At 31.2% G+C, this 27,020-nt stretch overlaps 1 protein-coding gene across 1 annotated transcript in view; it reads left to right on the forward strand.

Moving 5' to 3' along the window:
* Positions 1-3,561: 3,561 nt before the first annotated feature.
* Positions 3,562-27,020, forward strand: part of IGCM-1_3 (CD80-like C2-set immunoglobulin domain) — a gene marked incomplete at both ends in the record, with an annotated part of 29,609 nt that continues 6,150 nt past the window's right edge. Inside the window, 7 exons of the mRNA XM_051218588.1 lie at positions 3,562-4,027; positions 7,466-7,849; positions 16,998-17,135; positions 19,583-19,696; positions 21,286-21,657; positions 22,507-22,599; positions 25,253-25,477. Coding sequence (XP_051075232.1) covers positions 3,562-4,027; positions 7,466-7,849; positions 16,998-17,135; positions 19,583-19,696; positions 21,286-21,657; positions 22,507-22,599; positions 25,253-25,477 — 1,792 coding nt within the window. The remainder of the gene's footprint in view (positions 4,028-7,465; positions 7,850-16,997; positions 17,136-19,582; positions 19,697-21,285; positions 21,658-22,506; positions 22,600-25,252; positions 25,478-27,020) is intronic.

Below are 27,020 nucleotides of genomic sequence, written 5' to 3' on the forward strand. Positions count from 1 at the left end.
TGGTTTGGTCGTGGAGCTTTCATAGTTCTTCTGAACGACATCACTGATGTCAACCAAACCATCCAGCTCAAAGGACAAAACTCCATTAAAAAGGAAAAGTTTTAAAAATGTTGACTACAAAAATGAATCAAGTACAACGCTTAATCTTTAGACCAACGCTGTTAATGTCTTACTTCAACCAGTCCCCCTTCTGATAATAAGATTTTTGTCTATCTGATAGAAATGTTTAGTGTACACTATTCATGATGAATATAATTAATGAAAACCGGATTCTAGGTGATTACAGAGTTTCACAGTTGTTATTCTTATAACTTCGTATATATTTAATTGGAATGTTACACTTTAAGGTTCCATTTAAAAATGGTTCATTTAAATAACTGGATAGCTTTCAGTTAGATTATAAAAATATCTTGTTATTCTGAGTGTTTGTCATAATACTGAATTATTTGTCTTACTTCCTACACAAGTCATAATGATGAATGAACTTTATTAAGTTTTAATGACTGAAACAGTATTGGTAACTGCCCACTGACTAAATCGTTTATTCATTCTAATCTTATTAGTAAATGTCATTGAGCTCGATATTAAATACCAGAAGCCTCGTTCAAAATCATACATACTATTAGAAGAGTCTGATCATGAGGAATCTAAATGAAAAATTTATGTACTGCATACATTTCGGTCATCCACCAGTTCAAGCCTAACCTTTCAGTGCATAAAAAGTATATTCAGTCCTTCATTCTTCCATGGTCTTAACCTCTATTTCTATCCTCCATAACCCACCATTTTTTTTCAAAAAAATTCCTCCCACTTCTTATTTCCACAAGTATTAATTAGCGATGATTACAACTTTGAATTATTCTATTCTTAACAGCTATCAAGTCGACACTTATCATCACCTTAACGATTTCTTACTAGCCAGTTATAACATAACCTCATTTTGATATCTGATTTTCGTATACAATACATGACACAACACCACTTTAAACTTTTTAAATTATACAACACTATTCTATTCTACTATAGACCACTATTTCTAATAAATAAATTAACTACAAATATGTCTATACAGCTTAAGTGAATGAAATCGTCCAAAATAAGATTTTCTTCGCTAAACTATTGTCATTCTTCTGAAAACACAATAAGTTTGAGTGTTGACTTAATGTTAAATACATTGATGTTGTGAACGCTTTATATTTTTGACGACGAACAAACCTTAAACTAAAGTACAGATTATTAAATCGTACCAAACTTAACAAGAAGTTATTACTTCATCCTATATAAAAGATGAAACTTAAACTGAATTATTGTTTAATAAATAAGAACTTTCGTCTAAATTTGAACGAATAGTTTCACAATATTTGGGCACCGGGTTAATGTGAGACATTAAAGAGGAAGAATGTATTTGTGAATTCTCAGCGAAAGGATTTGAAGTAAATTCTTGAAAAAGCTTGGATCAGATTGCCAGGTGAAACGTTGGATTTACTTCAAATTCTTTCGCTGAGATTTTACAAATACATTCTACCTCTTTAATCGATTATTATTTATTTGCAGGGGAAGGTAGGTATGTGTATAATAAACATTAAATTGTATGGTTTTATCATTTTATTTATCTCTGACATACAATATTATTCTTATCAGTCCATTATCAATTTTAATGAACATTTATGATTAAAAAATCTTTTTATTATATTCCTATCGAAATACCTTTGTTTTTAAATGCTTATTCCCTGTTTTAGCTTTAATCAACTATACAAATGCCATGTAATTAGATACAAACCTACATGTACAGTATAAGTTGATTCAATGAAAAATAGAAAAACCTAAAAAACATACACGATAAAGACTGATTTTTTATTTAGATATATATATTACTTATAACTGTAATGCAGTATTGTAAAATACTAATCAGAAAGGTAATGATAACACTTGTTAGCTAATTATTCAACAACTAAATATAATTATTGAATAATCATTGTATATCAGTAAGGAATCTAATATTAATTGTTCTTTAATAATATATCTGTGCCAGTAACCACCTTTAATTAAATCTATCGTCAAACTTAGAATACTACAGTCACCCAACTAACAATATAACGAATAATTAAAATAAAAACCGAGAGATTTCAGTAAAGTCATATATTTTGTTATGGTTACTATCAAAGTTCACGCTTAAATAATCCATTTCTATTTCTTTTTTTGATGTATAGAGAAAACTATCTTGTTTGTTTAACTTGTATCGGGAAATAGCAATGTGATAATCAGACAACAATTTTTTTCTTTCTGAAATCCAAATTTTTTGGAAATGATTCTTTTTGTAAGCAATGATGGATAGTGGCTAGCAGTGGAATCCAGGACGGGCGTTTCGTCCTATTCGGGGCTCGTCAGCTGGATGTACCTGCATCTCAGATTTGATGTTCACTCTGGGACTCGAACCCAGTACCGTTCGCTTCAAACGCCATCGCGTTATCCACTCAGCTACTGAGTCCTGTGAATTAAAGCAATATCGAGGCATACGCACAGTATGCACATATGCCAATAACAGACTGATCAATTGCAGTCTTAAATCTCGATGGGAAGATACAAGCCAAAACAATACCAAGTGAATGATTCTTTTTTTTAAAAACTTATTGACGTAATTAAAAAACATGTACATAGTCATATCCGGACGAGAATAAATGAATGGTAACCGTTAGAAATTACTTATGGACTAATATTATACGTATATTCTTATTGTATGACTATTAAATGACTATATTATATGCATATTCATATTTCTTTCGTTATAAGCTTTTATTTCACCTATGAACTATTATCATACGATTTACTGTTCATGAGATATTCCTAATCTATTGATAATACTTTCTCACAATCACTTTTTGGCTTAATTTTGTACAAATTTTATTTTCTATTTTATGGTGTGGTGTGGTCTGATTTGTTTGCATATAAACTAAGTATATTTAAAATATACGATTCGTATCGTGGAGGCTGAGGTTGGCATTCTGAACTTAACAGGCAGGACAAGGCGGAAATAGGACCCATCGGAACTTTAGGCTGCCCGTACTGGTATATGCGTCATTATTTTGGTCGTATAATTCAGTTTATCCACATTTGGCAATCGTAATCGCGATAATCGTATAAGCTAATGACATAACAAACATGAAAGACTTCTTGTGAACAAAGTGACTAATTCAACATTACTTATACAAATCAGTAATGGATACCCATTAAATCAATAAAATTGAAAAAGTAACTAATTCGTATCTATTCTAGTTGTTCTAAGTTTTTCATTGTTAAATTCATTAACTCAACAAATAAATCGTTTAAAAATCATTATTCCTGGTATTATCATATTTATAGATAATAGAACCATAAAATACATTTGATACAAGTTTAGTGAATGAAAACATTATGAATAGCTAAACAACCACTCAATTTGAAGTCTGTTTGACTGACTGAGTTAATTTACCATGGGTAGAATAAGATTTTATTTTAATTCGTGGTCTCAATTCATAGTTATTTAACAGATACATGTTTTGTTCATCTTTTACAGCTTATAAAATGAATCCCAATCCAGTTTTACAACTTGAATTGTACGATCCGCCAAACAATCTAAGCATACCAATTAATTCAACTCTATATTTAAGATGTCAGGTTCCTGTTGAACCCAAACAAACTGATAGTATCTATGTAATATGGAGATTTCGACATTCACACAAAGATCCAGCACCAAATATTTGGAGTTTCATTCACAAGGATGATGATTTAGCTAGATGTCCGGAACCACCTAACAAATGTGAATTCGTTAATCAGTACAGTGTATTTAATAAATTCAATCAATCGCCTTTTAATAACCCAATTGCAGCTAATAAATTGTCTGCAACAAATGATATTGAACTTATTCAAAGAAGGCAGTTATTTACAGTTACATTAACTAATTTACAATCAGATATGAATGGATTATTTCAGTGTCAGACTTTAGTAAATTTAGATGCATATGATAAACGTGGATACTTAAATATTCTAGGTAAGATAGGAACATGAATTTAGTCTTTATATCTATTCATATAAATGGATGGTTTGTAATGTTGTATTGATTTGAGAATATCAGCTAAATTTTCGCTGAATAGATTGTAGATAGTCCTGAAATGCTGTAAGAGATGTATATATTTGACTACCGAATCAAAGCACTTTCCCTAACCCTACTCAGTAGTAGCTAGTTCAAGGTGGATTTATAAGAGCCTCAAATTAAGAATATGGAGTATGGAAGTGACAGAATGTCAAACTGTAGAAAACGGTATGCTAATTAAAGGGAAAAAGTGACCTAAGAGCAACTTAATACTGACATAAAGTAAAGGTCCCGCTTATTATTAGCTGACTAAAGGTAGAATTATGAACCAGTGGATTCCGATTTAGTGGTCTAAATTTAACACACAGAAGTTTCTGGGGATAGTAGGTTCGATTCCTAATGTAATTCATCAGTCTGAGGAGCTCTATGCTAGAATGAAGCAGTTATCTCATGGTTTCTTGTTTAACCAGTCTGTTTTGAAAAAATTTTCACATGGAACTAATGTCCATAATCCACTCCACTATATATATATATATATATATATAAACAAGTTCTATGTATAATGACACACAATTATTGAATCTAGTTACTCGCATATAGCATGATAATTGTTGATCAACTGAGTTAAGAGAGAGATTTTATCTTAATGTCACTAAAAATAATAACAATAACAATAATAATAATGTATATATAATGTACATTTCTATTAATGTAGTCAATGTACTTTATTTCCTCTCTGTTTTTATGAAAAGAATTAATGAATATCATGTGGATAATAACATTTAACTAAATTATGGAGAAATGATTATTTCTATCCCAAATTACTACAATTTTGACTACTTATATGACTATTATTCATTACCAATGAATACTAGATCAATATGCTTATAGAACTAATTAAAATATAGTCGTTTTTCACTTGTTATCACTCTGAAATATGACAATGAAGACGACGATGACGATGACGCAAACAGCAACAACTGCTACTACAATTACTACTTGTGTTAAAGTCATGTATATAAGTCATTTCTTTATTAAACGATGTAATAACAATAACAATAATAATAGGTATACATAGAAGTGACAACTGAATAAAGTTATGGATAAAGCAGCGTTTCAAATAGCTTTTATCACAGATTATCAACAGATCAAGAACTTTTGAGAACCAAAAATCAGTAGACAATTGCTTCGTTTTGGTTTAGAATTTCCTAACAATCCACGCTATTTGAAATTAATTTCACTGATTGTTTTATTTCTAATCGATTTATATCATGGTCGACTGTATTTTTAGAATTGGTGTTTTTGAAGATAAGAAACTCGATACTTATAGAAGCTGCATATCATCTTAAGTATATCATCTACAAAAAGATGGCTAACTCTTTTACACTAGGTTTCAATGTCTCTAGCTTAGCCACAATAAACTCTGGAATTCTTCAGATACTTTCAAAAGCTATTTAGAATCAAGCATAAGGATCAGATATATGCCCGGCATAATTCAAAGATGGTATTTTTTATTATAAGGGCATTGATACATGAGTATGATACAGTCGATGAGAATGAATGAAGTGGATAAATAAGTGAGCCTAAGTATTTATGAGCATAATTAGTCGATATCTTAGACTATAAACACTAAGCAAGATGTCATAGATTGATATTGAATGGGGTAGTTGAAATATGAGCTATTTTTGTCATATTAACCGCTGTTCCGGGTGGAAGAAACAATGATTAGTATCACCTGAAGTCAATAAATACGATGTAAAATAGTTTCTGATAAATGTTTCACTTATGTGTACAACACAAAATAACTCTAAGAAAACATCAACGAACATCAAAAAAGGTACGTACAAATATACATTTAAATCATTTGGATTCAGATTTCTGCTTTAGGCTCAGTAGTTCAAGTGTAAGTCAAGAAGAATTAATTGATCTGATTTTCTGTTTAAAGCAGCCGAAATTTGTGACGTAACTATTGTATATCAGTAAACAGTTAAATTACTGCAGTGATACAAAATTTTATTTTTACGGTAATTTTGGATGAAATATACTATAGAAATTAAAGCCGCTTACACTAGTAACGACGACTCGAGCACAACCCACCGCAGCATCTCGATCAAGTCATCTAGACCGGACTAGGCTGTGGCCGGACTAACCAACTTCCAACTGAAGAGGAAATTAGGAAAAGACGATGGAAATGGATAGGACATACATTACGCAAATCGTCAAACTGCATCACGAGGCAAGCTCTAACTTGGAATCCTGAAGGGAAGCGGAAAAGAGGAAGGCCAAAGAACACGTTACGTCGGATAATAGAAGCAGATATGAAAAGGATGAATTACAACTGGAAGGAGCTGGAAAGGATTGCTTTGGACAGGGTTGGATGGAGAATGCTGGTGAGCGACCTATGCTCCTTCACGAGGAGTAACAGGTGTAAGTAAGTAAGTACACTAGTAAGTTTTAAAAAACACAAAGTGTACCTAAATCAACACACAGTATCAGTTAACTCAATCATTGAATGATGACCTATCTCAAATAGAGAGCATAAGGTGAGGACTTTCAATAGTTTCACTTTTCATTAAGAAGTCATGTTCTCCTCTTATTTTCCCGAAGAGACAAATGCATATTAAACTTGGGAATATTAACACTTTTCCATATTTCCTGGTTTGACAGACTTTAGTCAGCAATACTTTGTGATGACATGAACTCACCTATAAAATTTTGAAATGGGAGAGAAGCTTTGGGAATCAGGTAATTGGTTTTAGTGGAAATATTTCGCCAGGTTGAATGGTGTAAATATAAAGCTTTCACCGTTTTCTTATAATATCATCAACTTCTACCCGAAGTTTTTGTTGGTTATTTTTTCCAGAAAAATGATGAAATCTTCAGGATTAACCCATCGTGCTTAGAGAATAAATCTTCATCAAAACTATGAAATGTTTATCGATTACTATAATCACTTTTCACTAATAACTCATTGAAGTAATTTGTTTTAACTCGAATTAATTATGTTCAAATAGACAGGTTAACTTACACCAAAAACGTTGTGACTACGTGCTTACCTATTCATAACTCCTGTAAACCGAACAACCACAAGAAATACTGAAATTTAGTTTCTGAATATTTTTGGCTGATCATTACTGTAGTCGTAGAGAAGCAAGATTAAAGGTACCTAAAATAACCCTGTCTTTGAGTAAACGAATATTTTGTTACATCAGTATTAGAAAAGTGATTCAAAGGACTTTATTTCTGTAAAACTATAAATATAAATTGTTTGTCAGCTTTTTATAAAAGTTTCATGCTTCTAGGGTTCAATCGATCACGTTGTAAACGTGTATCTGATAAGTTTTTCTACTTATTTTCATTGTTAAATACATTTGTACAGTTTGTTTTTATTTACAGCTCCTCCACAGCATCCTTTGGAAATAGTAAGAATCGATGATACTATGCCACCAGATACTGAAATATTCAATTATTCAAAGAATTTGGAAAAGACGTTTACTATTATTAGTGGAAAATTATATTATTTCAGTTGCCTTATCACTCATGCTAATCCCAAACCGGTTGTAACCTGGTTTATTCGATATTCTAACGACGAGATTCGGGAACTTGTTACATTTGATAATTTAAATTATAGTAAACAATTATGGAAACCATTTTCAAATTATGTGGATACACAGACATCTGATGTTCTAACTCATGAAGATGATGGTACATTTTTAAAATGTTCAGCTACAAATTCTATGGGTTTAGCATCTTCTGAAGAAGTGAACTTAAATATTGAATGTAAGTTTAATTATCTATGTATAATCTGATCAAAAACAAATAGACTATTTGAAATCAGATGAATAGGGTGTATCATTTACTTGCTTCTTTATATACATAATCCATAAAGTTCACTCATTCAGGGAATGATACATTATTAAATGGACTATAATGGGTACAATTCACTTTCTTATGAACTTTAAAAGAAATCTATCGAAATGTAATTTGTGATAGAATTCATGGTTTTAATACATAATCAGATGAATACTTACTCATCCAAGAAATAAGATAAATTTCAAGCTACATAAGTGAATGGCTTAAAAATAATCTGAATCATTCGAACATGATAGGAAATCATGTAAGAATAATGATATTTAGACTAAAATACAAACTTACCTACGCCTGTTACTCCTAATGGAGGATAGGCCGCCGACCAGCATTCTCCAACCCACTCTGTCCTGGCCCTTCTTCTCTAGTTCCATCCAGTTTTTGTACATTTTTCTCATGTCTATTTCCATTTCCCGGCGTAATATGTTCTTCGCAAGAGACCGAACTCAGGTTTTCCATACATTACAGTTGAAACCTAAACTTCAGACCGCTAAGTAAACAAAGAATGAGAAATATGAATCATTGGATCCCAACTTGGTGGTTTAAATTTTAAGCGCTTCGTGAAAACCCTAAAAGTTAGGTGTTCTATCCCTTTGGAGGTCTACGGAGTACATCGTCATAAAGCTCTATACTGGGGTGAAGATTTGTATGTTGCATGATATTTAATAGTCCAAGTAGATGATTGTATTTCGTTTTAATGGTGACACTATTTTATTATTCACTCATGAACTAAAAAACTTCGGAACCTACTAGATTTTAAATACATATTAAGCCTCTAACACCTTAAAGTTTAAATACTTCACCGGGTAGTTTTTAATATCACATTTAATAATAAATGAAGTCAACTGAAATTTTCTTTTGAAATCCGATATACAAAAATAGTATGATACTGAATAATATCTTATTGTTTTGTCATATCCATTATGTTACTAAAAGCTCTTCATTAATGGTAACTAGTTTTCTATTTTGCAATCTATCTTTTTTAAGTAAGTTAAACTAAGCTTACTATCACATCGTTAATAAGAAAGCCTGGAATACAATGTTTGATTATCAAGCAAAGATGGATAGTAGCTAGCAGTGTAATCCAAGACTCGCGTTTTGTCCTAATTGGGGGTCGTCAGTTGTATGTACCTGAATCTCAGAGTTAGTGTTCACTCTGGGACTCAAACCAAGTACCGTTCGCTTTAAACGCCATCGCGTTATCCACTTAGCTACTATGTTCATCTTTGCTTAGAATGCTTGTGAATAAAGGCAATACGCACAGTATGCATGCATACCAATAAGAGACTGATCAACTGCAGTCTTAAACATTAATGGGAAGATTCAAGTAAACAATATCAAGTGAATTTAATCTTCGATTATTGTCAAGAACTCCATTAGATTTAAATAAAACTACTGGAGCTTTAATTTTCCAATTGATTTCATGATTTTGTCATAAAAGATAAGAGAAATTTGATGATTGAACCAGTCAGCTCAAATTACACAATTTGAGCAAACTATACTTTACCTTAAACTCTTAGAAAACAGAAATTTTAGTGTTAATTATATCATGCATTAGATATATACATGACATTATCAGTATTGTATTCATAAAGCTGTTTTCTTTTTGAGAGATATTTGTACTCCTTGTTTATGTTTTCCATCATAATATGAAATTCAGAGAACACTGATTAGTTTAGTCAGTCCATAAATATGACATCATAATACACAACATTTAGAGCATTCATTTCACAATGAATACCTTTATGTAATGTAAATGTTTATGCCTACAAAACCAATAAATAATTTACCTTTACTGACTAAATGTTACTGAGCTAATTAATCTTATTGACTTTATATTGTAATATGAGATGATTAATCTATATCATCCAATATTGATAATATAGATCATATGTTTATAATCCTTAAAATCATCAATAATTTACTTGGAGTTAGAGAAAGATATAAAAACAAAATGGTATCATTTATTGAACAAGGGATGAATTATCTGATTTTTTTTAGTGTAGCTGCTCAAATGTCAAAAGATAATATGAGGCGCATAACCAGTCAGTTTAATCCGCTAGTCGAAAAGTATTTCCTTGGAATATTTTCGAAGAAATCAAATAAGATCACTACATATCTTTTGTTAAATTGACAAAACTGAAAGTATTCAGAATTATTTAAAGTACACTATACAGTTTTTCTAATGGTTTTTAGCCTTATCTCTTAAATCAAGTTGAGGCTATATAGATTCGGGCGAACGACCGTAATCTTCGTACTCGAAAAAAGTTCGGAATATCCCTATACTTTCCTACAAAATGTAGGAACTAATAACTCATTTCTTCCTTTCTGTTTATTCTTCTTTACCTCATCTATATTTCTACCACAATATTTATGTGATTTGTATTCCATGTTTGAATACATATTCATATTATCTTGTTCTCAATATTCGTGTAGTTATCAGTACACATGATTTGATATTCTTAGTTTTTACTTTTTAATAATAATATCAATTGGTATGATCTATATACTAATTACAATCGGTTCACAAATGGTTCGAAACATCCAGCTCAGAGAACAAAACTACATCAAAATCATCAATCTGAGCTACAAATCTCCACCACCTCAAAATCATATGACCGGACTACGCTTCTCGTTGTACGAAAATAGGAGAATTTCGACAAAAGGCAGACTTCCACTCGAGAACAACTGTATTTTCTCCACGAGTGTCTTCGCTAGCATGTTCTACCAACAAGTGTATGATACAGACCTCCAATCAACTGCCCTTTCGGATGGAGAATAGCTGAACAAAGTGGAAAAAAAATAAAACACGACCAAAACATCCGGCTCAGAGAACAAAACTTCATTAAAATACTCTTATATCTTTTCATGCATATTTATAATTACATATTAAAATTGAATGAGGATCAAACTGCTAACAATATTGTGTGCTTGAAGATAATGTTCTCAGTTACATAGAAAAAAGTTTGTACATATTATTCACTGCGTTTATTATGCCAACAATATTTTTGAGAATATTTTAGCATCCCCTAATGTATATATCGATTGATTATGGACAACATATTTTCAGATAGTTGTGTAATGTATATACTAAGTAATTTGTTAAAAACTATCAGTCTTATCTTTTACCTTGTAATAAGATCATACTCTTGTTAGACAAGTTGATCATTTTGATTTAGGGTGAAAATCTTGGATAATTTAAAACAAATTATTTACTAAAACACTATTGAATTGTTTTAATGCCTTTTTTTCCACACAACACTCATGTTTATCACACTAGATAAATTCTTATGGCTTTAATGAAACGCTGATCGAAAGTTTGTGCCTATTTTTATTCTAACTGTTTAGCTACAAAGTGTTATACCTGAATTTAAAGGTTACTCATTAAAAATTACAACACAGAATTTATCACAGAAAATCATTATCAAAATTGTACTTATTTATTTAACCGGTATTAGTTTGGATTGTTCTTTTTCATCATGTTCATGAATGGGTACACTTGCAAAGAAACAATTAGAACCTAGTTTATTACTATTGAATTGAACTGATTTGATTCTTACTTACTTTATTTACATACATCTGTTACTCCTAATGGAACATAGGCCGCCGACCAGCATTCTCCAACCCACTTCGTTCTGGCCCTTCTTTTCTAGTTCCATCCAATTCTTGTTCATTTTTCTCATGTCTATCTCCATTTCTCGGCGTGATGTGTTCTTTCGTCTTCCTCTTTTCCTTTGACCTTCAGGATTCTATGTGAGGGCTTGTCTTGTGACGCAGTTGGGTGCTTTCCTCAATGTGTGTCCTATCCACTTCCAGCGCTTCTTCCTGAATTCTTCCTCCACTGTGATCTGGTTTGTTCTCTCCCACAATAGATTGTTGCTAATAGTGTCTGACCAACGGATCCGAAGTATTTTGCGTAGACAACTGTTAGTAAACACCTGTATTTTCTGGATGATGGCTTTAGTAGTTCTGCAGGTTTCCACCCCATACAGTAGTACTGTTTTGACATTTGTATTGAAAATTCTGACTTCGGTGTTGGTTGAGAGTCGTTTTGAGTTCCAGATGTTCTTCAGTTGTAAATATACTGCTCTCACTTTACCAACCCGTCTGGAGTCCCCCCGGGGGCTACTACCGGTCCCAAGCCCGGATAACGGAGGATGGTTGGGCATGGGGTTAGCGACCCCATACCGTAGAAAACTAACTCGCTAAAAAAACGCAAACCAGAAAATTATTGATTTGATTCACTTGGCTTAAAAATAGTTTTCTGTCTTTTTTTGAGCATAATTTTACTAGATACTTCATATCTGAATACACTTTATGCTAAAATGTATGATTAGTAAAAAAAAAATGAAAAAAATCTACCAAGTGAAATGTAAATATTGTCAAAACTGTATGCTTTATACATGAAAATATGATATTCAACAATTTATATCCACATAATTGTTTTGTCGTAAACTAAATCATTGAATTTAATGCGATGTCTAATATTATCATAATACAATGATTTGTTATGATCAATACAATTATAAGATGAGTTTTGTGGATTTTATAGTAATTTAATGGTTAATATCATGAGTCAGTTGAAGCTAGACCACCATGGAAAACCTGAAAGCACTGAACGATCGTTTCGTCATATCGTGGGGCTCCTCAGCAGTGCGCATCCACAATGGATATATACTGTACTATAATTTACTGTACTATTCAGATTGTAGCATTGAAGCCTAAACGGTGTCTGTTTCTTCTGCGAACGGGGATTGAGCTGTACTGTTTGGGTTGTCACGCGAAAGTCTGGATGGTGTCTGGTTCTCCTAAAAATAAATGAATAATTACCCTGGCCCACAAGACTATATATTGTATAACTATATATTTAAAGCTACACTTAATTCTACATGTTTGAATAAAATTTATATAATATATATATATATATATATATATATATATATATATATATATATATATATATATATATAACCTCTATCATTAGATTTAATGCATCTTTAAAGAAACATAGTAACTGTTGATATCTCAGATATCTATAGATAAGTTAAACTTGCATTATGGATTGATAGATCAATATGAGACGTTATCTGAAATTTCGATTCCTAATCAATTCTGTATATGTTTGTATGTAAGAGGAACAAAATGAGGGGATAATTGATAAAGAAAAGTAATATTTGATTTTTAAATTATGGAAACTGATCAACAGAAATGAAAGAATTAATGTGCAATAGTGACAAAAATATCAACAACTAATAAATGACGTTGAAAACTCACTTCCACTAATTGATTTGCATATAATCTATAGGATTTCTTCAATAATATCATGACAACAAATTTAAGTATGAAAAATCAGACCTCCCATGAGATGCTATTTTGTATTTAAGTGATAAAACACTATAAGAATAGGTATTCTGTCCAATTGTTATTTTTGTTTTATATACATACTCTCGTTTTACTAACTGAAAATTGGTCGATAGGATTCGATCTGCATTTAGAAGGACCTGACATATGTGACATTGATCACCACCTAGTGATCAGTCAATTGTAAACACATTTGAATCCTACAGGAGGTAATTCGCGGCTCGGATAGCTCAGTGGTAACGTCTCTGACTGTGAAACTGTATGGCACAGAATCGAATCCTTTCAGGGAGAATCAATTCCCTCTACATTACAGGTAGACGTTGCTGACGAGTGCCAATTAACCTAGGTTCAGGGTTTCCTGTTGACTACTTCCAACCATCATCTTATTTTCATAGATATCTATAAATATGACAAACACTTCATGAATTACATTTTAAATTTATTGGTTGTATGGAAAAATCTAGTGAGTATATCAATTAATCAAAGCTTATCAAATGAATTTGCATTCATCTGATCCTACAATGTAGGATGCAAAATGCTGACTAATGTTGTGGATAGTTGGAAGGAAGTAAGGGGCGGCCAAGCCAAACTTTGGCATCAGCCATTAAAGTCACTAACTTCTAGTCTGAGCCATGTTGGAAGATGCAGACTACTTGTTTGGGGTCTACGTGACTATCGTAACTAATCATTGGAGACTGTGTGGCATGTCTCAGAATCGACCACAATGGCGTCTGTGTATGCACTCTCTGTCTTCCCTTAATCTATGATATTAAAATTGCTTTATATCTTTCTTTCTAACTAATCCTTATACATAATCTTTCATTTGTATATTACTACTACTGAAGTAACTACTTCTATGAATTTGGTGTTAATGTTGTTGTGTTAATGAGGTGTTGCAACTTGGACCGATGTATATATATATATATATATATATATATATATATATATATTTCTGGTCTTACGTTGTAGCTGACTGACTGATAATTTTTATAACTTTTGATCTATAAAAATTGATCAGATGAACTGATTATGTGTCTTATCAAACGATCTAATTCAAAGTTTCATGAATATAAATGGTTGTCTACAATTTGATCGTTACAAATAGTATTGAAGTAGATGATCAGTTTTCTCTTAAAATTATTGTAATAATTTATCTGATAGTTTTCAGTGTATTATTCATTATTAGATGTTCATGCGTTACACACATCACAATCATTAATCTGTATATAAAGTTTTATATATAAACATTAGTTAATTTTCTAGTTTTAATGTATATTCTATATTAGAAGGTTATAAGTATAGTTTGCTTTAAAATATATCCTGAGAATAATATTTTAAAAGCTTCTAACTACTTGATGTCATTGACTATATGGAATCACAACTGAATTTATAGTCAGAATAAACAGAATATTGCAGAAAACATCAGATTTTTCGAGGTTATCAAAAAATGTTTAATTGGTGAATGTCAATACACAAAATAGAACTTTCACTCAGAACTGTTAGTACATTGATTATTACTATTATTTAATGCTAATGATATTTTGAAGTTAATTTTGATAGGAAACTAATATTTCACCAAGTAAATCACTAGGAATTATGGAGACCTGAACATCTGTTCTTTTCTAGTTTATAACTTCTTATTTGTGTGCAGTTCATAGAGAATCAAATTTATGACCTATAGATTTCTCGTAGAATGTATTGTTTTCAAACTACTAGATATAAATCCAGCTCTGAGCATATTCAACTTCATTCTTTTTGTAATACAGGACTCTTGTCATCTATTGTTAATAACGAGTTAGTTTAATATTCCAAAATTTGTACGATATTATTCACAAGCTATCAGGACTCAGTAGCTAAGTGAATAACCTGATGGTGTTTCAAGAGAAAGATACTAGGTTCGAGTCCCAGAGTGAACATCAACTCTGAGATTCAGGTACATACAGCTGATGAGCCTCAATTAGAACAAAACGCGAGTCCTGGATTTCACTGCTAGTCATTATCCATCTTTGCTTATCAATATCATCATCAGTCTATTAAATGAATAGAATTCTGTATAGAACATTGTCTCAGTTAATCTATCAGTATAATATGAGTAGAATAATATTCGGCTTATTTCATGTCAAAATCTAATTATTATTATTATTATTATTATTATTATTATTATTATTATTATTATGTTTATGATAATATTGAACTTAACACAATAAAATGACCCATAAATGAAGATAATTATACTATCAATTATCGCATATCAACAATTGTATAGACATTTATTTTACAAGGTAAATAGGACAAATATTTTGACAAGATAATATAAACAGACTGATTAGAAATTTGAGCCAGAATTAGTTGTGTGTGTGCGCTTTTGTTTTGTATTTTCTTTTTCTAAAAATAATATTTTAAATATAATTTTTTTTATATTAATGAATACTGATGAAAATAGTTAATTAATTTGTCCTGAAAATGAGAAAACAACATTTTTATTTATCAATTCCGTCAGTAATATTTGTTGTCATTTATCTTATTTACTGAATATGTTTACCTCATTTGCTTGTAACCTGGACCAACAAGTCACTTAACAGTAATAATAATAATGTTTCGTCGAATCCAACTTGGTATAATTATCATGAAAACTGAATAATTCTTCGCCTAGTTTACTTAAGCTCATGTGAAATTTTCTTATTTTATTTAGGAAGTAGTAGACATTTACCGTCTATTTAGTATCTTAACACGTATGCAATGTAATGAATAACGAACAGAAATGTACTACTAATCGATAAGTAGTATAAACAGTAAACGCGTGTTAGTGATTAACTACTGATTACAGATCTATTATAACATTGAAATTGCTTATCAGTAGAAAATGCTAATAACTATAAATTAATATTTCAATAGTGAAATCTTAAGAAAGAATCTGTATGATTTTCAGTTGATGACATTTTTGATGATTAAAACAGGAATTCCTCAAGATCTAGGTATGACACTGTATGCTTTCTATCTATATAATTCTATCCCTAACAGGAATTTAAATATATAATACCTAGTTTAGTTTATTCATCGCTTACATTTCACTTCATAGCTAGTCAATAATTTTATTATTATACTCACTGAAAGAAATTATCTGTGATTGATCAGATTTTTTATTACTTAAATCACTATCCTAAATTAACCTGATTTCTACCAATTTTAAGTAGTATTTGTTTATGTTACCAATTTCACCAAGAAATCATTCAATTTTACTCGTCTACTATTGTCAATTACAGATTACTAACTAGTTTTCTAGTTGTATCGATAGTGAAAGACGTTGAAACTGCAGATAAACCTCACGTGTATAGCTCTTTGTTTTAAAAACTTAACATTTCCAAAGTAAATTTAAAAATGCACGAATTCTTCTCATGTAATTTTTATTTGAATGTTTACAAGAAAGCTTTTAAATCCGGCGACTGTAATGTACAATAGACAATATATATATATATATATATATATATATATATATATATATATATATATATATATATATATATATATATATATAGTCCTTGATCACTTGTTTGTATAACCGTGTTTATACTTTATATACAAAAGCTACATCATTCTGTTGAAACATTCTAAACACAACACTTTTATCAACAGAATCTTAGTCACATACTTGTTTTACATTCACTTCTGTAATTTTCATTTCTCATTCATTTTATTTTAGATGTGCCAATCATATATCCTTTTGAATCTAATCCAATACGTGTACTAGAAACTACTTCATTTAAACAAGTATGTAGGATTAAAGCAAATCCTGCAGCTCGAATTCATTGGGTCGATGAAAATCAAAATGTGGTTTCAAGTAATGAGAAACAATTCTCCTATCATAAATAATAAATTAAGTAAAATTTTTCTATTCCGTTATGCAAACGTTATTGTTTTAAATATTTTTCTTAGCATAGTAAGAACGAGAAATGTTTAAAAAGTGAGATATATTTAACCATGTTAATTATAAGGTACTCATCATCAGTGAAGCTAGATACCGTTTTCGTTAATGTCGTGAACTAATTAATTTTTAAAAAGATGAACCATCGGAATCCAACTCAGCGATCTATAGGTGACGGGCTTGACATCGGAAATTCTCAGTTTCATTCCCTGACGAATAACTGATGTGCGATTCTGAGGAACTTATATCTACTACGAAATTACTGATCTATACTCTCGATGCTTTACGGTGTTTTATCTATCTGATGTCAGTTAGTGATGAAAACATTTTTCACTTGTGTAGAACATCTTTGTGATTATCCATATAATTCATATATCAGTCAATTACAAGTCACAGCAGTACATAATTTTCGAAGTGCAAAACGCAGTAGCCGGAACGCTTTAATGCAACAAATACCTGAAACTGTACAACTAACAAGTATAGGAATGAGAGAGACAAATGGACGAATGAATACAACTTGGCAAGTAAGTATTTCCGTATATGTAAATAAGTCATTAAGAGCTTAAGCAACTGTTAGTTAACCTGATAGGAGAAATATATCAGTAGGTTGTTAAATGCATTTTATCATACACACTCTCACAGACATAACGATATACACAAAAATACTGGTGAATTATTGCGGACTAAAATAGCACTATCTGTCATGTAGATTATTTCAAGGACCTAACTAATTTGAATATGTGCAAGCTTGTGTAAGGGTAAGGCTACTACACTACATTATTTGAATTTTATCAGGCTTGAACATTAAGAGACTGTTTGCTCACTTGAAGCAAATTTTTTAAAAACGTGACTGGTACACCAATGAGATAAACTTTAAATATCAGAAAAACTAAGAGAATTTGTATTGTGATTCTGAAGCAATATCAAACTTAAAAGATGGTCTTTGGTCATTTGGCTATAAGCAAAACTTATTGTATGTTGAGAACAATCCATACGTAATGGTTCATATCCGTATCCATATAGAAATATAACTTGGTTTCACTTTGTTTCTGTGAGAATAATCAATTTTCTATAACTATGAAATCCTATAACGAGAATGTTTTTGAAAATATTAAGATTACTGGCGATTAGTTGATGTTTCTTAAACAATTTAATCATAAATTTCTTAGAAAAAATATAAAATCTCCAAGCCCTAATGTTTCTGATTACTGCTTATACTCTTACTACATCTACCACTACGGAATTTGAGTCGACAACCGCATCTCTGTGTTAATGTGGTGTGGCAACTCAAACTGATGTACGTACGTACGAAGTTCTACGTTGTTACTGACTGACTGACTGACAAATATTCCATGTACATCGCTAAGTCTCTTGTCAGTTATAATTAAACATTTATAAGTAATTGTAAATAATAGATGTATACAATCATACTTTGACTTTGAATGATCTCGTATTTTTACAACGTTTATTTTCATCTTTCTAATCTATTAGATGTTATTTCAGAACATAGTAAAAATGCCATTTACCTCTTTTAACTAATGAAGGTTCATCAGTTCAATAATAAATATTCTTAGTGAAAAAGTGATGTAGCAGAAGATAATCGAAAATTCTCCCAAGTTTCTATCTGAAATGTTTTACTACTTTATATCTGTTTATAAGTAATTAAATATATGAATGTATTCACAAGATATGAGAATCATACATTAAATACTTCATTAGCAAATCTCCCATCATTTGTTGTTCACATTCTTTATGATTCTTCCAGTTCATAGTTCCTTTCTTTTCTCCCTTCTTTTCTCTTCAACTCGATCTTCTTAGCCTTCTGATGCCAGATATTCCACTTCTGATTGATGTCACATACTACTTATATTTGTCGACATAACTAACATACACCATACTATGATAAGATATATATATAATAACTTCTGATATCTTACTGTGAAATGTTCAAAAAATTACCATTTATTGTCTATGATTATTATCATTTTAAAGATACCTATAAAAACACTTCGTTTAGAAGAATCCTAGTGAAGATTGTAGTAAATCAATTCACTTAGAATAAATAAAGTGATTAAAAATTCAACCCGATTTTAATTTATTGGTATACTGTAATCTTCATACAGTGAATTCTAGTTATTTCTATTTTACTGTATACAAAGGAACATATGAATTAAGTTATTAGTCAGTGCTGATCCATGTTTATTGAACTTCAAAAATCCATATTTCATTATTGTTGATCAGTAAGTATTTTTCAGTAATAGAACTTAGTTAAGAACCCGTTATTTTGGAATCAAACATTCATTTCAAACATGTTCAGTATAGTTAAACAGCTAGAATAATCTTTTTTTCTTTCCTAACTTCAGATAACTCTTTACTTGATACACATTATGTGAGCAGAAATGGGCCAAAAATATACAAATGTATAGCTTCTAATGTAATCGGAGAAACTAATCAAAAGTTGCTGATTGATGTATTATGTAAGTGAAAGCTTCCTGTTTAATTTTCTAACCTATTATTCTAAAATCGGATAAAATTTGAGTTTAAAATAAACAATGCGGTTTGCAGAAAGATGAACACGTTTTCTTTAGAATAGTATATCACGATGCATACATACATACAAAGAAGGCAAGTCAGTCACTGAGATTCAAGAACAGAGAGGCAAATGGGTAGAACACTTTGAGCAACTCTTGAATAGGCCAGCTCCATTGAATCCACTGAACATCAAAGCACCAAACATAGACCTTCCTATACATGTCACTCCACCAACAATCAAACACATCAATTGTGACCATCAGACAAATCAACAGTGGGAGAGCAGAAGGACCTGACAACATACCAATCGAAGCACTGAAGTCACACAGAGAAACAGTCGCAAATTGTCCCACGTTCTACTCAAGAATATTTGGGAGGAAGAACAAGTGCCACAGACGGACTGGAAAAAAAGACAACCCATCAACATACCAAAGAATGAAGATCTGAGCAAATGTGACAACTACAGAGGTGTCACACCACTATCAGTCCTTTGGAAGGTTTTCAACAGTGTTGCTAAACCGGTAGAAAGATTTAGTAGACGCCCAACTTCGAGGACTGGCAAAGCAAGTAAGTACTGAACACTTGTGTTACCCTATCATGGGACTACTAAACATTGCCCCTCCATGAATCCATGACAAATCTAGCTTAAGACCATCAAGTGCTCCAGCAAATCCTTAGCTTTCAGACTATTTAAGTACTATCCAATGGTGTGTATTGATAAATTTTAGTTACTTCATGATTCCACCTGACCATCTTCCATTGGAACATGTGATATTTGTCTTGCCCCTGGTATAGTCAAACAGTACTGTTCACAAATTCTCATCAAAATTCTGAAAATTACCTGGATAAAACAACTATTCACTACTTTTAGGTTTCTAATTACTGCCAAGCTACAGTTACTCCTTGATGTTAAGCTTTAAATGCAATTACTTACATAACATATTAATATTTCCAATTAGTTGTTTTAGGAAAACAGCTGATTTCAGTAAATGTACATTTTTAGAAATAATTTCAAATTATTTAGCGAATTACTACCTTGAATGATACATGCAGAATTAGCTGAGATTTTGCATATTAAGAGTGTTTTAATTTAATTCCAACTGAAATCCAATTCTGTGATTTTGTGGTGCGTGCTACTTATACTGACATAAGTAGTATATAACGCGAGTCAAGAATGTAATGTCTGGCAGCAGAAAATTGTAAAGATCAAAAAAGGAGGAACGGGAATAGAAAGCAATCGGTATAGAAATGCAAGAACGATGAAGTCCGAGACAATTACTGAACATTTTGCAAATTGGGTATTATAGTATGGTTTTTCTATTTTATCAAGTAACTCTGCAATGTCCTAATTCACAAATCAATTGCCTTCACCTGTGTTCTCCTTCACTACAATTTGACTATGTATCTAAGGTTTTTTCCAAGACACCGAACTACCTATCATACTGATGTAGAATATAGGGAAATACTTTGTTTTATCTTAAAATTCAGATTAATTTTTGACACATATTAGTCACTTTTTATTTATGTCAATTAGATCCTCCTACTGTTCATGTTCAGCCAAAAGTAACTGTTAATGAAGGTGAAGCATTAGAAATAGCTTGTCGTGTTGATGCAAATCCAGTTGCTTCATCAATATACTGGACTTATAATAAATTTCCTGATCAAACGAATATACGTGATCAACCAAATTTACATTGGTTTCAATCTAAGCGAATAGATGGTTCCGTCTTGAAAATTCCTTATACATATCCACATCATTCAGGACAATATTATTGTCATGCAGACGCTGAGATTTATATGCCACAAGATCTATGGTTATCTCAAAATTTATCAACTTCCAGTGAAGTATGGTCTATTTGGCAACAAAGATCTAGATCATTTGCAGCAGTTAATTTAACCATAAACTGTGAGTCAAGAATTTCGTTAGTTATATCACTGCCTGTAATTTCTCGATGACTCGAAATGATTATATAAATAATAACACAGCGATCTTTGAAAAGGTGAATTATAAGAGACGCTGTGACCTTCTGTTTCCTCGAAAAATTGTGTATGATATGCGTATACCCTAACTATTAATATATTATTAGTGTTAGTTACTCAATATTTCACTCAAAGATACAGTTTTCTTCGCATTTCGTAAGCTTTCTGTTTAGCCCACTAAGTCAGTTGAATCTGGTTAGAAGGAAAAGGGAAATCCCAAAACCATTTATTGCTATTCTTCTTTTACTACGTCACACAAGTTGCTATAGAGTAGGGTTAATAAAGTTAACCTCCAGTGACTTCTTTAGTACTGAAGAGTTCACGATACAGGTCCTGATAAGCAGATTTAGAAAGCTTTAGAATATATTGTCCCCATTGATTAAAAAACAGTTATAAATGAGACTATATACTATGGACGACCTCTGAGCGACGCTCGAGTGACCTTGGTAGTGTCCACCTAATAACCAGGACCAAATGAGAGTTATTGATTTACTGTGAGGAATTAGAGTTATTATTTACAGTTGATGGTTAAGCTGAGGAACTAGATTTAGGGTTTTCATCACGAAATGGCATCAGCTTTAATTTCAAAACTCTGTTTAGCCAAATGGATGAATGAATTTCATGCCAAAATCCAAGACCTGTGATCTTATACTTGATTGATTCGTCCATAAATTATAGTCTCGCCTTCTTATCACTATTTTTTTGGCCAAAAATGCTTTAAATCTACTCTAAATCTTACATATGAATCTCTTTTGAAATTTTTATTAAAATTCAGACTCTCCTGGAAAACCTACTTTAACTGTAGTATATTCGACTAATAATAAAGGTGAAGATTATATTATATTACGATGTCAAGAAAATTCCTCAGGTAATATTTTTTGAGCTTATATTATGACAAAAATTATTTTAATAGTTAAAATCATAAGTCAATTAAAGCTAGATCACCATGGAAAACCTGAGAGCACTGAACGACCGTTTCATCCTATTTTGGGAATCCTCAGGAGTCCCAAATCAATTAAAATTACTATAATATCTACAAATACCCATTTTGATATTAAAATAAATTATGTTTAAGAAGTATGCTAACAGTAATTTCGTAGACTTTAATCTATTATATATAAATATATAATGCCACACTCAATTAATTCTACATGTTTGAATAGAAATTTTATATATATATATATATATATATATATATAACCTCTATCATTAGATTTAATGCATCTTTAAAGAAACATAGTAACTGTTGATATCTCAGATATCTATAGATAAGTTAAACTTGCATTATGGATTGATAGATCAATATGAGACGTTATCTGAAATTTCGATTCCTAATCAATTCTGTATATGTTTGTATGTAAGAGGAACAAAATGAGGGGATAATTGATAAAGAAAAGTAATATTTGATTTATAAATTATGGAAACTGATCAACAGAAATGAAAGAATTAATGTGCAATAGTGACAAAAATATCAACAACTAATAAATGACGTTGAAAACTCACTTCCACTAATTGATTTGCATATAATCTATAGGATTTCTTCAATAATATCATGACAACAAATTTAAGTATGAAAAATCAGACCTCCCATGAGATGCTATTTTGTATTTAAGTGATAAAACACTATAAGAATAGGTATTCTGTCCAATTGTTATTTTTGTTTTATATACATACTCTCGTTTTACTAACTGAAAATTGGTCGATAGGATTCGATCTGCATTTAGAAGGACCTGACATATGTGACATTGATCACCACCTAGTGATCAGTCAATTGTAAACACATTTGAATCCTACAGGAGGTAATTCGCGGCTCGGATAGCTCAGTGGTAACGTCTCTGACTGTGAAACTGTGTGTCACCGTATCGAGTCCTGTCAGGGAACATCAGTTCCTTCAGGATTACGGGATTACGGCCGTTTCGTCAAAATCATAAACTGAATGTGAACAATTTCTTTAATAAGACCAAATTCTCTATTAAAAATTATTGAATAATCGAATGTCTTCAACAAAGAACTACTTTTTTATTTATGAACGATCATGATAAAAATAAAACAATTCGGAAATGACAAAAGACTTACTTGTAGAAATTTAAGTAGAACACTTGTATACTTGTAAAAAAGATTTACAATATTACCTTTCGATAATGTAATAAGAAGACGAAGATTATCAGAACTATGTGATATATTAGCGCAATACATTTCGAACAATCTGATCACAAATATACTTGTTAAGAGCATTTATATATAAAAATAAAAGGTCAACTGGACTAGAAATGGAGGGTACGATGAGATAAGGATAATACTAAGAGTAATAATAATAATAATAATGTGAACACAATTCGAAACCTAATCACTCTGGATAATAAGTCAATATTACCAGGGTAGGTTTAAGGTTAGAACAAACTATTTTTGAACACACAAAGGGGGTTTGAATTTTCGTATGGCTAAGGTTTCAATAAACCTTAGTATACGCCCTTTTACACTTTTATACAATACCACAAAAGCTGAGTTTAGATCAATCTTGTGACCTGTTTCAATTATATGTTTAGCAATAGAGGATGATGGATGTTTATCCTCTGCTCTTATTGGGTCACCTGATTGTATTTGTTTCTTCAACCATTTTTGGTACGTGTTCACACATCCTAATTTTAAGATCACGATTGCTCCTCCCTATGTATGTGTAACTACACACACATTGAAATTGGTAAACACAGTGGGATGTGACACAATCGTTTTCATGTCTTTTAGGTTTTAGATGAAGCATGCACCTTGTTCTTTCTTTGATAATGACCTTTGCTACGCAATACGTTTTGTTGATGACTGATTTAAGTCTTCGTTTCAATAAAAGGCTATTTGAATCACCTCTGAATGGTAAGGTGATGTGGACAGGCATTTTTCTACTAAGGCTACAGTAGGTCTCACTGTACCATGGACTTTCCATCTATTTATGAATTTCAAAGGATAGTCACTTTCCATTAATGTTTTATTTAGCAACTTAACGTCATCATCAATGGAGTCATTTATACGAATACAATCAAGCCTGTTGAAAAGGAACCTTGTCAAACCACGTTTGTATTGCACAGGGCAATAACTATAATAACTAATGTATTGGCCTGTCCACATTGGTTTTCTAGAAATGGATCGCTTGACTGAGCCATCTTCCCGTCTACTCAGAAGTATATCTAGGAAGGGAAGCTGATATATCCTCATTTCTTTCACAAACAACTAAGATATCGTCCATATATCTCTTATAGTGACATGTTTTCGATTCGGTCACCAACCAAATTTTCAACATGTGCCATGAACACATCTGCTAATAATGGTCCTAGCAGACTATCCATAGCAACCCCATCAATTTGACGAAAGTATTCACCTTCAAAATTGAACTGAACTTTGTCAGTACATATTAATAGTAAATCTCTAAGAATTTTTAAAGGGGGGGACACATAATTTAAGATTGTTATATTACCTTTATTTTTTCTTCTCAATTCATCTTATTATAAAACTTTAAATTTATTGAATAGTACCTGGTCTACCACGTCCAACAATTCATTGGCTTCGTACAATTGGAATGAATGAAAAAACTGAAATTATAAATCAGTACTTTAATTATGAATATAATGAACAGTCAAAAAGTTTTATAATTAAATTATATAATTTAAGTATATATGATTCTGGAATCTATAGTTGTTTTGTAAAAAATGAACTTGGATCAAGTCAATTAGCATCTGTAAATGTTCTCATTAAAAGTATGTTTGTAATTCATAATATAATCAAAACACTTTTTTTACTGAATTAAATGAGTTCAGTTTTGACATTTTAAATTATAAAGTTTTTTTTTGTAACTAATCAATTTTTCAGGGTATATCATGGGTCTTTTTTTGAGTAGCTACAAATGAATAATTACATGTATTCAATGTTATTGATACCATCTAGCTTGGATATACTTTGGAAATCAGAAAACATTGGACAAGTATTTTTATTGTAGTATAAGATAAATCATCAGTGAGACTTCATTATTTCAATGGGAATTGAACCCAGGACCTTCAGTTTTGTGGAGAACGCTTAACTGCTAAACTACTGAGCTGCCATTTGATGATGTACTTGTTTGATTTCAATGAATTCACAACATTGAGGGAATCATAGATACTTGGCCTTAAGGAGGCTCGTAGTAAAATGAAATAGCTGTCCAGAGTTCCCTGGCTTTCATTGGTTGTCTAACTTAGTTCGATTCGTGATACCAATAACACTCAATAATTTCGACATATCTCCCTATGCATATTACCTGTTTTATACTCCCAGTGTTATTCATCATTGTCTTTTTTTTGTTTTCTCATAAGTAGATCTTAAAGTCAGTGTTCTTGGGATATCATGTATCAAAGATTTCAAATGATAAGTTTATCCGACAATGAAATGGGTATTTAGAATTACGTTCCTTTCTCATACTTTCATCCTTGTTTAGCATTCAATTCAAAGATAGCTCTTCATTTTGGAGGCCATTGATTATCATAGTTTAGATTTTGTCATTTTAATTTTAATTACTGAAGAGGGATTCACTGGTTAGCGGTTAGTTGGTTGAAAAGTATTTGGTTTTGTGGTATTTAAATTTTTGTAGGCCATTGTAAATTTGTTATCCTAGAAGGCAAGAAAATTTGAGTGGCGTTATACCGGAATTTACTATTTAGTAACTTAGATACTTTGATCAGGTCACCACTGACCCTTCTGTGTGATGAGGGACATGGGCGCGGCTTTGCCAACCTTTCTTCATACGACACACTTGAGATTCCAGCGAATAAATTCGTTATGGTTCTTTGAATCTAATTCAAGAGATTATAGTCTTCCTATATGTAACTATACAACACTGTATATAATATTAAACACTTATTGATAGCCAAACAGCTGAACGCTCACCTTCATGAAGTTTGCATTGATGATGTAGTTCAAAATGACAATGATGATTCGCAATCAAAACATCTAGCTCAGAGAACCCAATTTAATCAAATACATGACTCTGAAATAATTTGATTTATACCGGCATCGTTTTTCAAATCATTTGTAATGGCTTAAATTTATTTTAAAGAATAAATTTTATTTTGGAATAATGTCTCAAGTCGAGATAAGAATCTCTAAATAAGGTTGGCACTCAAAAACAAGTTCATGAGCCGGAAAATCTTATGCATGACATATAAAGTAAATTAGATGTGGCTGTAGGGAGACCCACACAAACAAGCTGATGTAATGTTATCTTCTACTCAGTATTAGTCGATTTAAATCTGTAATAAATAAGAACTT

The sequence above is a fragment of the Schistosoma haematobium genome, chromosome 1 (assembly GCF_000699445.3).
Source record: "Schistosoma haematobium chromosome 1, whole genome shotgun sequence".
NCBI lineage: Eukaryota > Metazoa > Platyhelminthes > Trematoda > Strigeidida > Schistosomatidae > Schistosoma > Schistosoma haematobium.